Genomic DNA, 14,139 nt, shown 5'->3' with positions numbered 1-14,139 from the left:
GTTTTTTGAAAATGAAAATTCTGGATTCAAATCTTATGTATAATAATAATAATAATAATAATAAAAGGGTTTTAGGTTACTTCAAGAGTTTTGTCATATACAGTGGGTTTCTTTCTAAGATGATCAGATGAATCCAGTATCCCTTCAATGATCCAAATAGTCGTTAAAAAAATACGATGGATAATGACCAAATTATCCTCCTTTCAACATCTTCTTTGTCTCCAAAATTGTAACTTGTAGACACGTGAAAAAACCCTCATGACAAATCTTTAGCTTTCCAAAATTATACGTAATAGACTAGGGCGGAGCACACTTAGGGCCTAGGGTGGCCTCCCCCTCCCTGGTTTTTTTGCGCAGTAATGTAAATTTACTCGTTTTCGTCCAAATTTGAACCCGCCTCCTTGTTTGTGAATTTTATTAATACATTTTGAGCCCCCCCCTTCCCGGTATCTTCGGCCAAACTTCGCCACTGATAATAGACTTTATTTAAATTTTGTATTTTTTTATTTTATATGATAGTAACTATTTTATTATATCAGACTAGTTATAACTTTTATCTCACCTACTGCTGAATATTTGGGATAAAAATTAACCTTTTCGTAAATGCTATGTGATAAAGCAATCTCTCTATTACTAAACTTTACAAGTTCAAGGTAAAAGTTAAATTTAGGTGTTAAAAAAATTGTCAAAAAATATGAGTTTTGTAAATAATAACTAAAAAAAGGAGCGTGAAGGTGTGGAAGAGTAGTTGTTGAAACGTGCTGAGTGCACGAATGTTTAACAAACGTTGGTGCTTGGAAACTTGGAGTTGCATTTAAGTGGAGGAATCTTAGTATCTTATTCTTAAAAACCCCAGTATTATTGTAAACAAATTAATGTGACTACTTTATTTAATTAACAAGGCAGGCTTTTTACATCGAGTTTAGGCTCACAAGTCTTGTAACGTGTTAGGCCACCCGGGGTACCCTAGGCAAATCATCCGGGTAATGAATATGCCTATCGGCTTCACCACCATCATCGAACCGGGTAGCTGATCCGGCTACATGCAGCCAAAAGGAGTAGTGATGATTCTGGTAAATGGCCGTTGGCTAACAGCTATAAAGCTGTTGGAAAAAAAACACATACACCTGTTAATATACATAACTTTAACTCTAAATACCTATTTCACAATTTATTTTACACACATTTCTCCATTTCTAAACTCACATTCAAAATCACACACTATGGATAGAATGCCATCAAGAGTTTGTATCAACGACAAAGTAACGGCCTTGGCACGCGCTTTAATGAATGAATCGGATAACCAAACTGTCTTAGAAGCCGGTATTTGGAAGAAAATTTTAGTGGAATTTCAACAAAATTTTGGTGTGGTAAATCACACTGAACACCAAATCTTTTCAAAGTGGAAGGATTTGAAATGCTTATCGTGTTCAACGAACTCTACGACCGCGCACTTGGTGGACGAGCTGAGGATGAAGCAATTGATGCCGCCCATTATGAGTTCAGACGCGGCCATAGAAATGCATTTAAACACGTGGGAGCATGGAACGTTCTAATAGATCACTTAATCATTCAACACCCACGACGTAATCAACAATTCCGACACTAACGCTTCTGTTGCGAATTTGTTTTTTTTTATTGTTGTTATAGTATTTTATTTTATGTTTTTAACGAATCTAGTATTGTATTTTAATTTTATTTTTAATGATTTTAATGTTATGTTTAAATGATTTTAGTATTTAAATGAGAGTTTATAAAATAAATAAATAAAAAATGGTATGGGGTAGATGAAAGAAGCGGCACCATTAAAGATGGTGTTCTAAGATAGTATGAGCTCGTGGTGCCAGATTGGTAGAGTTGTTGAGTAGTCCAATGTTCTCTAGAGGAGCACCCCTTCCCCTTTGTATGCTACTTATCTATAATATCTATAATATATATAAACAAAAAATAAAATCTTACGTGTCACGATGTGGTCACTTCCCTATTTTTTGGAGTCACCAGATTCGTTTGATTTTTAAATGGAGAATTCTCATGCATTTGACCCGAATTCACGGGTATGGGTCTCATCAATCCCAAATATTTCTTAAACGGGTTATAACTTCTCATTAGATTAAAAACTAATCTCATCAAATATTTAATATAAAAATCCTATAAAGTAGTGATATACTAAAAAGTAATATATATGCCCTTTACTTATGTATTATATAGTATAGATATGAATATTATATTAACTATATTATGCTTTAAATGTAAACATATATTAGTAATTGTTGTTATAACAAGATATGCAATATATAATTGTTATACGTAAACTATGAAAACCAAGATTGTATAAATTACTTGCAAATTCATACAATTTCATTATAAAATATTTTAATTTATAGTTTAGCTTTTATGTTTTTTTATTTATTATTATGTGTGTCAATTTATTTTTCTTTGTTCACGGGTCATGTTTATGGTGTTGAATTTTGACACTACAATTGACTGAAAATTTAATTAATTACATATACCGAACATTTGAATATATAAAGATTATTAATCTATCCATCTATAATATATATAAACGAAACCTTTAAAAGTTCTCTGGTTGCTCCCTAAGTTCTCTCAAGCCATCAGATTGCATTATTTGTAAATTGAGACTTCTCATGCATTTGACCCGAATTCACGGGTATGGGTCTCACCAAACCCAGATATTCCTTAAACGGATTATAGCATCTCATTAAATTAAAAATTAACCTCACCAAATATTTGATATGAAAATTATAAAAAATATGGATATACTAAAAAAATAATATTTGATATATTTAAAAACAAGATATATATTATTTATAATTAAAAACAATTTTATAGTTAAAAAAAGCGGGTCATGGGTCTCACCAAACCCAAAAAGTTTTTAAACCGGGTTACAATATTTTATTTATTTGTGAAACTCTTGTATCATAAGTATATTACTAACTTCTGTAAAATAAATAAAATTAAAATTCAAAAAATATATAAATATTATAAACGATTAATGAAAAACAACCCCCGTAATACGGGGGATAAAAACTAGTAATATATATAAACGAAAGCTCAAATATCATATGCGTCGTGATGTGGTCGCTCCCCCCTTTTATGGAAGCCACCAGATTGCTTGATTTTTAAATGGAGGATTCTCAAGCATTTGACCCGAATTCACGGGTATGAGTCTTACCAAACCCAGATATTCCTTTAACTGGTTATAACATCTCATTAAATTAAAAATCAATCTCACCAAATTATTGACGTGAAAATCCTATAAAATAGGGATATACTAAAAATTATGATATGATTTTTTTTAAAAGATATTATTTATAATTAAAAAAACAATTTTATAGTAAAAAGAATAAGTGGGTCTTGAGTCTCACCAAACCTATATAACTTTTAAACCGAGTTATAACATCTTTGTTATTTGTGAAACCTTTTTATCATCAAACTCAAAGTATATTATTAATTTCCTTATAATAAATAAAGTTAAACTCCAAAAAAGTATATAAATATTAAAAACGAATAATTTAAAACAACCCCCGTAATACAGGGGGACAAAAACTAGTTATATAATATAATAGAAACCTAAAATACATGTTATCAAATATATATAATTATAGTTATAATAAATACAAAACATTACCATATGTAGAAAAAAGTTAATCTATATTATTTAATAAATAAAGTTTTCTAAATGTCACATGTCATCACTACATTCACCCTTATAAAATTTTCCCTCATCTCTCTCATATTAAATACATTTTTCTTTTTAATATTTCATTTTCAGTTTTTAATAATTCCATCCTAACTTAAAAGAATTAATACCATCACAAATATGTTAATTTGTTTAATATAACATATATTGTATTAGTTATTAATATTAGATTTTTATAAGTAACCAATACGAAACGAGTGGATTTCTTAACTGAATAAAGTATCAAAGATTGTTCATGTCAAAACAGTTTAAGATTAAAATGAGTTTTGGTCTACGAGTTGGTTTAAAAAAGTAGTTATTTAAACCTAAGTTTTGATATAGAAAATTACAAAGAAATAATTTATGATTTATGAATTTTCTAACGACTTTTTATTTCCAAATTACGTAATATATAATTTTTTTTACTGTATAATATATCTTTATATATGTGATACTTTTCTTTTGTATTTCACATTATGTTATTATTTAAGAAAAATACTTATTCTAACTCGTATGCTATATGTGTAACTAACCTAGTATATAATAAACGAATTAAGTTAAGTCTGAGTGAACCTTTAGTTTAGTCAGTTCAACTCATTTAGGTGGATTTTACATTGGTATTTGCCATTGTCAAGCCACGTGTGGTGGTAATTTATGACACAAATCAAAACATAATATATAAATAATAAGATATGAGTTGTTATGTCTAACGTGTTAAATAAACAGGTCGAACTCGTGTTAATTATTTGATAGAGGGTGAGGTGGTAGAGAGATGGTGGTTGTAGTGCCTACAACCGCATCACTTGCCCAAGTTGGGAAGGAAGAAAGGGAAATGGGCGAGTGGCAATGAAAGGAGGATGGAATACGACTTGTCTTAACGGTAGATGCGATAACATCATTCCCACATTCGGTACCGCCCAAAAATATATCTGTACATCCCGAGCTTCGAAGTGACACCACGTAACCTTATCCAATAACAAGTGAATGGCATAAAATCAAAACGATGAATCTTAATCGATAAATGGTGATGGCTAGAATAATATATATTACTTCTTGTAGAACGGTGGTGGTATCATCAAAGACTAGCACGACGTTAAATGAAGACAGGAGTTACAACTTACAAAAGTTTGTTGTAGAGCAACAACATTCCAACCAAGAAGTATTACACAAGTTTGATCTATTGGTGATCTAATTAAACGAAAGCAACATGATATCTAAGACTATCTCCTAAAAAGCAAAGAGTTTCTAGCTTTCCAATTCATCCATAGAGTTGATAAAACTTAAAAATGTTCAGTTTGTTTCTTTTCATGAACCCCAGATACCATGTGTAGTAAATCTGAGCATTAAGGGGAGATGAGAGTGATAGACCGCTTATCAAAAGATGTCTTAAAAGATGCCGCAACACCTCTTATCAAAAGATTATGAAAGAGACAAATTCAATTCGTAATCATTTTCCAAACAAAGCAGTTAATTTTTCAAATGCGTTCAACTCTCCTGTTAAAAGTCGCAACCATGATCTTCCATATCCCGCCAGCCATGATTAGAGGTGCACATAATGCCCGGTTCCAAACCCGACCGTAACCTGTTCCTACCCGTACCCGACCTGCGGGTACGACCTGGTATAGGATTTCTCCCCAGAGTTGTACCCGGAACCAGAAACGACCCAGACCCGCCGGACCGGTCAGAACCTAACCCTACCTGAAACCCAAAAAAACCCGGTCAAATACCTGACTATACCCAGAAACGTTAATACCTTCTATAGGAAACACATGATACCTCCTTGAAATATACTTGCACTAGTTGGCATCTCAAAGTGTGTTTGCTAAAGCCATTAATACAGTTGGTACAACCTCTTAGCCAATACATATTTTAGGGATTTATTTGTATAGTATATTGTTAATGTTTATCTTTAATATTGGTCGATATCTATTCCTATTTTAGAGGTAGGGTTTGCATTGTATTGATCCCTATTTAAAGGGCTATTGTTTATTGAATACACCATCAGAAAATATTAACCATCAAACGCTTTTACAACCATGTTATGTGTCATTAACCAATATCACTAAAACACTTTATATAGGATCCAAAATTTACCATAAAACATGTTTTAAGTTTCCCCATTCTCTTCATCATTTACTATGAATACATAAACATGTTTCTCCTGAATCGGGTATCGAGAAAACGAAAAAAAATCTTAAATAAAATAAATCTTATTTTTCATCTCCTAAGTCCTAACCATTATTATTATTCCCATCAAAACTTCCCTGTGCACTTTGGCGTCTTTTTTCTACCCACATTTTAGCCTCGGCAACAGCTCGTTCCCGATCAAGATCTCGGTTCACCATCCTTGGAGTTTGAGTTTCCCGAGGCGAATCTCCTTTATCAGAACCTTCTAGATCCGCACATCTGCTTCGACCTGACCCGCCGCCTTCTTCATTCTTTGACACTTTACCGTTTCTCTCACTCGGGTCATAAGTATGGTTCGCAAGATAAGATAAGGCAGTAACCACGTCTCCAATTAGAGGTCGAGCTGCAGCCTGTTCTTGGATGCACATCGATGCCACGGCTAGAGCTTGATACAGACCCCTCATTGGAAATTGACCTTCGAGCCTCGGGTCAACTAATGTTGCAAACTTCTTTCTATCGTTGAATAAGGGCCGGGCCTGTAATTACAAAACAAGAATTTTAATTTAAAATGAGTCAATTCGGTCTGTGTTTCGTCTCCGACCAAGTGGTAAGTGATAAAAGGGCAAATACCGTAAAAACTAACATACTTTCTGTTTTTACCCTCGACAACTTTACGCACATTAAAGTCCCTCTACATATTAAATTTGAACCCAAAAAATTTATTTTAAAATACATCCTATTGTTTTGCTTACGTGTTTATTTTATTCTTACGTTGCTTATGATATTTATTATCCTAGTTGTTTTCTAAAACAATGTGAATGTATCAGTTTTGACATGTTTTAAATATTCAAATTTAACATATAAAGTGACTTTACCGTGCAAAAGGTTGTTGAGTGACTTTTTAGTGAAAATAAAATGGAAGTTGGTTTTTTATGGTATTTGCCCATAATAAAACCATCTAAAAAAGATACCTAATCAGGTCTGAACGGGTCAAAGGGCACCGAAAGTATAACTTTAAGGCATAAAACTCGTAAATTATTTTATTTAAAAAATTATGTTATTACCGAGATAATAAAACTTCTGTAATCATATTTGACACGGTGATTATTTATTTAAGAATAGTTACTATGCACAAAAAGTGACCTGGATCAACTTAACTGGGCCTGTTTCGACCCGTTACATGATCACCCCATTATATCACTTTAAAAAAATGAAAAAAAAAAACGTAAGATGGAAAAGAAGGGGTTACCCAAGTGACAAGATTCTGTTGTCCTTGTGGTGCGGTGCTGTCAATGGCTTGCCGACCCGTAATAAGCTCTAAAAAAACCACCCCAAAGCTGTACACATCAGACTTAACCGTGAGTTGACCGGTCATTGCGTATTCGGGAGCACAATAACCATACGTTCCCATGACCCGTGTAGAAACATGAGACTTGTCTCCAGTGGGACCCAACTTAGCCAGCCCAAAATCAGAAAGCTTGGGCTGAAATCCCTCACCAAGCAATATGTTTGATGATTTGAAATCCCGATAAATAACCGGAGGGTTAGCCTTGTCATGAAGAAACTCCAAACCTCTCGCTGCGCCCACTGCTATTTTCATCCTAGTGTTCCAGTCTAATGCTTTTCTATCTGGTGGAAGATCTGCAAACGGTATATAAAACATCGAGTTGGATTATTATTATTATTATTATTATTATTATTATTATTATTATTATTATTATTGTTATTGTTATTATTATCATCGTCATCATTGGGGTGGGATTTGGTACAAACAGGCAAATAGTTTTTAACTTAAGAAGTCTAAGAAGCATTAAAGTAATTATGCTAATACTTGAGTAATTATTAGTACGCTATAAATTAGAGTAATAACAACTACTCGAGTTCACTTTGTTGTAGCGTAACAATAATTACTCAAACGCATCTTACACTTGTCACGTTGAAAGTTATTTGTATTTGACGGTAACACGCTATTAAACATATTAAAATAAATGAAAACGACAGTTACCAAAAAGATGATCTTCTAAAGATCCCAGTGGCATGAATTCATAAACAAGAAGTCTTTGGTCACCATCAGCACAATAACCGATTAAATTAACTAAATTGGGATGATGTAACAAGCTCAGCATAAGAACTTCCACAAGAAATTCACGGTTACCCTGGAGTCCGTTTCTATCCAATTGTTTCACAGCTACAATCTGTAAAACATAAGTAATCAAATTTACAATTTAAGCAAGATCACATTAATTTCCTTTAATCAAATCCAGATTAAAATACCATAAAAATCATACATATTAAAAAATATACCTGACTGCTACCCTGAAGACGTCCTCTATACACATGACCAAACCCGCCCTCCCCTAAAAAACAATCCGGGCTAAAATTACGAGTTGCAACTGCAAGCTCACGGAACGTGAAAGTATGAGCAGCAATTTGAGCATACGGCCCATCTTTCGGGCTGTCTTTCGGGCCGGATGATTCCCTCCTTAAACTCACATTATTTCTAGATTTCAATCTATCGGCGCCTGCGAATCCAATCATTTGATACCAATCAAATTACATAAATTTAATAACTACATAAGTGTCCATCTCAACTATTATTCAAGTACAATTTCTTAATAGCAACATGTCATAAAAAAGGGAAAAAAAAGGAAAATGATGTCTTAATCAAATAACATGATGGGGTCTACTAAAACAATCTACATCAATCTGAAATTAATAGTCAACTGGTCAAAAGTCATATAAGACATAAAACAAATCAAAATTACAAACAATTAAAAATAGATCAGATCAAAGAATCAAAATATGAACATACCAGAAGGCAATCTTGAGATGTTTGAAGGTGTTGGTGTGTGGATTTGAGGGCGATCAGTGACAACCTTTTGAGGGATTGATTTGTCTTCAACCCTCGAATCAAAACAAGAAAACCAACCCATTATTATTAATATTAATCGAAGTGTGATTAAAAAGGTATTGAATTTAGGATGATGAAATCAGCAATCTTGATTGAAACCCAGATGGAAAAAACTAAAAAGATTAAGTTTTGAATGTTGGGTGTGTGTGTGTCAGATCGATTGATCGAATAAGGAGGGAGTAGAGAGCATATTATTATTATTATTATTATTATTATTATTATTATTAAGATGCGTCTTTCATCAATGACACGTCGTCTCTCTCATTCGCACTCCATTTTGACCAAATGAATGGAATACATATACATCGTGTTCTTAAATAAATTATATTTGATTTTTCGGTCTCTTTGATTATTATTATTATTATTATTGTTTACTTTTTCTTTTCTCATTTACACCACCCTTATAATAGAAACAGGAAGACTGATTTTGAGACGTTTTAAGTTTTTAACTATGTGTTATTTGGTACGTACTAGTGTATTATGTGTTTTTATTTATTTTGTTATAGTCAGTGGTGGATTCGGGAATTTTGTCAAGTGGGTTCACTGTTCGGGTCGGTTTGTCGGTTCGGGCCGTTCCAATTGTTCGGATCGTTTCGATGGTTCAGGTCGGTTGGATGGATCGGGTTGGTTTGGTGTACAAAGATTAAGATTTTACTAAAGATCATCTTTGATTCCTCAAAATAATTACAAAACGTTCTTTAGAAATGCTAGCCTATCTCTCTTACTTATATCATGTAATACATAACAATCACACGATCCTTATAATTGCATGCTAGCTAAGTTGCTACAATATATAGTAATTATTCAAATTGAGTTGAGTTTAGTTCACAAGAGTCACATAGAGTAAACATATTTTAGCTAATAACATGAATATCATAGTCACATAGAGTAAACATATTTTAGCTAATGATGTCATAGTCATAGCTTTTGGAGTTAGCAAGCAAGATACAAACACAATTACAGTGGGATTTGAACATGGGTTCTCAATGTGACAAAGCACTGAAGCAGGGTGTCTACCAGTAAGCCATGATGGAAACTTTGTTTATAAGTTCACTCACAATTTATATATGGGTTTCACTGTCATATTTTATATAGACATTCTATATAAAATCCGAAACTTAGTGGGTTTCCGTAAACCCGTACCCGATTACCTAGATCCGCCCTTGGTTATGGCTTCTTTGAAAAAAAAAAAGAGTTTGAATTAGTATTTAATTAAGGGCTTTGTATTGGTGATAACTGATAACACTTGTGTCTCTATTGCAGAACTAGTTTTAAGTATAAATACATGAGAGCATATACTTGTGTGTCAAGTTTTAAGTAGAAGAGTTTTATGTGGTATATTGCTAACTCTCACTATACGTGTCGGAGACCCAATACAAGAGCATTATGTTTTGTCTTAAAACTATATAGTCGATTTTTGTCATGTGCTAATTTAGATGTTAAATTTGGCGAGATTTGTATAGTAATTCAGATGGTTGTTTAGGTGATATTAGAAGAGAAATTATTTAAAGAGTTTTAACTCTTATCCAAATTCATGTACCACGTATGGATACAATTACTCGATATGACAGACAACAAAAATTGAATGAATATTATTTGTAAATGCAATTAATTTATATGAAAGAAAATAAATATTGAATGAAATATTATCTGAAAGATAATGTGATTTAATTACTCGGTAATAGTTACATAGTAATTCTACTTATATATATAATAACTGAATTTGATATAAACAAAAATTGAATGAAAACATTAATGAACGATGATACGATTAACCCAATTTGTTCAATTGATTTGATCGCTTCAATTGATCAGGTGGCTGGAATTAGTTTCATCGTTGCCAAATAATCGCATCTTTGTTTAATTACTCACGTCTAGTTTTCTATAACTGACATTAACAGCTTGTATAACTCACAGGATTTAAGTTCGATCGGTGAGGGTTAGAATTCGAGTTCGAATCTGATAAATGATTTGGCTTGATGTGTAGCTTCTTCAGTAGGTTTTTCATAATTCATACTTTGTTAGCAAGTCAATGCGAAAACACAAGTGGTATATTATTAATTACATATTTGTCACCGCCATTTCCTTCTGTTCATAGAGTTTGTAAATTTTCTAATTTGTACATAACGCATAAAACAACAAATAATGATTGAAGAAAGACATTATGAAGTCAAATAGTCGACCATTTGTAGTCATAAAACTTCACTATCAGGTATTATGCGTCACGTGGCGCCTAGTCAGAGTTATGGTTTGTTACAAAAACAGGCTTTAGTCATAACTCTCTACCCCCAGGCATTATGCGTCATGTGACGCCCAGTCTTTATTAATTTTATTTGTTTTTTTAAATACTAAATCATTTAAATAAATTAACATAAAATTAAAAATTACATTAAACTTCCAAATAAAAACTAAATTAAAAAAATACATCAAATTAAAAAAAAATTACATAAATAATACTAATAAAACTAAAACTTATTTATATTTTTCTAAAATTTTCACTCGTCGAGTGGCTTTTAGAGATTGGACTATCGGGTCGTCTTTGGATAGCTCGTTTGATAAAATCTCGATGTCTTTGTTCATTTCATTCCTTCTAAGTAGGTCGACGGCGTCCAAATTTACTTGAAGTCGTTGGGTTCCAAGTTCGTGTAAATCTTGGAGTCGAGAGTTCACTAATTTGAATTGGCTTTCCAATTCGGGATTCGAACCCGTTGCCGACGACGAAGCGACCCCTTTCCCCTTTCCTTTGCCTTTGGTTCTTCTACCCCCCGGCCGAGGCATCTCGGTAGTATTCACGGCATCATTACCGCTTAAAAGTTGAAGTTTCGAGCGTCGGAAAGGGGCGTGTCTGGATCAACCGAAGACGATGTTTTAGACTTTTTTTTACGCGGACCACATTCGGCTTCGGCATCCAACACCATGCCCCATTTTGGGTGAAACCTCAATAGGTCTTTCCAAATGCCAAAGTAGTTGAAGGCCCCCGACCTTATGTTGATACTCCGTCAACGCGTTTTCCATGACTTCCGCGTCCGAGACACCGCAACTCCTATTTCGATTCATCCGAGAGAAAACCATATGGAAAGCCAAGCATTTGGTGTTTATGTCGCCCCATTTCGACAGTAACGAATCTTTTTCTCGCCGTGAGTCCCCGCCAAGCTCGTGGAACAACTCTATAATTTTGTGCCAAAATACCCCCATTTTTTGATAGTTCGCTAAAAAAAATAAAAACATTACAAGTTTAATGTTTGTTATAAGAAATTTAAAAAAATATATATGTATTTTAAAAACCTACCGCATTTGGCATCTTCCGATATCGCGCACCAAGCATGAGCACATAGTACGAACTCGTCTTTTTAGCCCGAGGTTCGCCGGCGGCCTTCTTTCCGTGTTTTCTCGGACGTCCGCGTTGGCTCGAACAGCCTACGGTCTCCGGGACGGGTTGTGTCTCCGGCACGAACTCGACCTCGGGTTGGGTCTCCGGGACGGGTTGGGAACCCGAACCGGCAAAAATGTTTGTCGTTGGGTTTTGGAAACCGGGCACCGCATTTGGCATAGAGTTTTGTAGAAATGCAAAGTACGCGGCCATTTGCGGGTCATACATATGCGGGACGGGTACGGTTGGGGTCGGGGCAGTAGATTGGTTCGGTTGTGGATTTTGGTTGCCTTGACGGGCATATTGACCGAAACCGAGAATATTTTGGTTGTTATTCGGAAACATGATTGTAATAACCGAAAATCTAAAAACTTAACTTAAAAACTTATAAAATAAATATATACAAATAATGTGTTAGGAGTTATGCTTAAAAATTATTATTGAGTCCAGTAAAATTTCAAGGTTAAAAACGAACCAAAACATAAATCAAAAGCATGAAACTTGATTCGTAAAAGGGTTGTAAATAAGTTTTGATTTCTTTTAAATGGGTGAAAGATATTTTAGGGAATCTAATTAAATTCACATATTGGTACCCATGTTAAATTAAAATGAATTGAATTTATACGTTGAAAAAAAAAGTATGCATGTGAGAAGTAAGACTCAAACAAAACATATAATGAATGAATAAAATAATAATAATAAGAAGAAAGATATAACAACAATAATAAAACTCATACAAGATAGTCAAACCAAATATAATTAGCATGCATATCCACACCAGTGACACCACAATACAGCAGTACCATCAGTCCATCATCATTCTGTTCTTTGTTTCTTGTACGTAAAATGGTGTCGGTTTCATCAAACCATTTTCTTCATAGTGCCAAGAAGATATTTCTTTTTACTTCCCATATTCCCTCCATTGACCACCCATTATAAAAGCTCATGACTCTTCCATCAAACCCACATCTCATAAATCTCTCAAAGTCTCTCCGCCTTTCCATTCTCAAATTTTACGACACGCTCACCATATCCGGCCACTTGTGACACCCTTGCTCGGGAAGCTCCGGTTATCCAATCTGGGTGAAGAGGTAGGTCCCAGCAGAGCCCAGTTGGACCCGCAAGACTCACCTTGAAGAGGGACGTCTGCGCAAGGACCAACTGCTTCCGCAGGACCCACCATGCTCAGAGATGAAGACCTTACGCGCAGTATGCCAGCTGTTCCCGCAGGGAAAGCCTCCCAATGGTGAAGTACCCCGCCTGTTCCCGCAGCTGCGGATACAAGCCATCAGGGAAGGCTACCCGCACTAATAGCAAGGCTACACGCACAAGGCACTAACTCTTGATACTTCAGTAATGTCACCTGAAGGAATGAGCAATGCGGGAATACTCCCGCCCAAATGAGCCAGTCCGTATGCTTCTGGAAGATCTTTTGTACTATACCTGCCAAGGTATGGACAGAATAGACAAGATCTGACCAAAGCAGCCCATGAACCAATCACAGGGTGACAGCTCACCGACAACAGTACGAGGAGGAGCACCCTCTAGTACTGTTTGTCACTATTAGCCGTTGCCTACTCACCAACCCTCACTGTGGGACGTGCGTAGCCTACAGTTGGTGGAACAGTGCATAGCCGGCAGTAAAGGAACAGTATACAGCCGGTCTTGTCACTATCAGCCGCAGCCTATCCACCAATCAGCATGGCTCGTGCGTAGCCCACTGTTGGTAGAACAGGAATACTATTCAGCCGGCTGTACCTTCTTGGAAACCTACCTTAGGCTATAAATACTCCAACACCTTGGAATGGTAAGGAGATGAGGAGATATCTCATTATCTTATCTTCTCTAGCAATCTCTTAATATACACTTATATTCAGAGCAATCTAGTCTGATTCTCACACCGGAAGGTGGTCACAAGGAGGAACTCCCCCCCTTCTCAGTGACGAGCTTACGGTGTCTGTTTTGCAGGTCACCTGAAGAACAACTTTCTTTGCTGGACCTCATCCTCGTGGGAAACATCTATTTAACCCC

At 34.8% G+C, this 14,139-nt stretch overlaps 1 protein-coding gene across 1 annotated transcript; it reads right to left on the bottom strand.

Moving 5' to 3' along the window:
• Nucleotides 1–5,931: 5,931 nt before the first annotated feature.
• On the bottom strand, nucleotides 5,932–8,949 carry LOC143590169 (serine/threonine-protein kinase PBS1-like). Its single transcript, XM_077070731.1, has 5 exons — nucleotides 8,640–8,949; nucleotides 8,132–8,349; nucleotides 7,833–8,022; nucleotides 7,077–7,468; nucleotides 5,932–6,363 (listed from the first exon to the last, which is right to left on the bottom strand). Exons 1-5 carry the CDS (start codon nucleotides 8,758–8,760, stop codon nucleotides 5,932–5,934), a joined length of 1,353 nt encoding a protein of 450 aa, XP_076926846.1. The 5' UTR covers nucleotides 8,761–8,949.
• Nucleotides 8,950–14,139: the final 5,190 nt, after the last annotated feature.

Source organism: Bidens hawaiensis, unplaced genomic scaffold (assembly GCF_021521415.1).
Source record: "Bidens hawaiensis isolate Kalapana, Puna unplaced genomic scaffold, B.hawaiensis_p1.1 tig00038194_1, whole genome shotgun sequence".
NCBI classification, from domain to species: domain Eukaryota; kingdom Viridiplantae; phylum Streptophyta; class Magnoliopsida; order Asterales; family Asteraceae; genus Bidens; species Bidens hawaiensis.
The sequence above is the reverse complement of the archived record's forward strand: the minus strand, read 5'-3'. Positions and strand labels throughout refer to the sequence as shown.

Bases quoted from the DNA above. Each gene is read 5' to 3' on its own strand.
- LOC143590169 (XM_077070731.1), bottom strand. From the start codon at position 8,760: ATGGGTTGGTTTTCTTGTTTTGATTCGAGGGTTGAAGACAAATCAATC. The intron at 8,350-8,639 runs GTATGTTCATAT...TTGGATTCGCAG, and splicing joins CATCTCAAGATTGCCTTCTG to GCGCCGATAGATTGAAATCT. The intron at 7,469-7,832 runs GTAACTGTCGTT...TACCGTTTGCAG, and splicing joins TTTAGAAGATCATCTTTTTG to ATCTTCCACCAGATAGAAAA.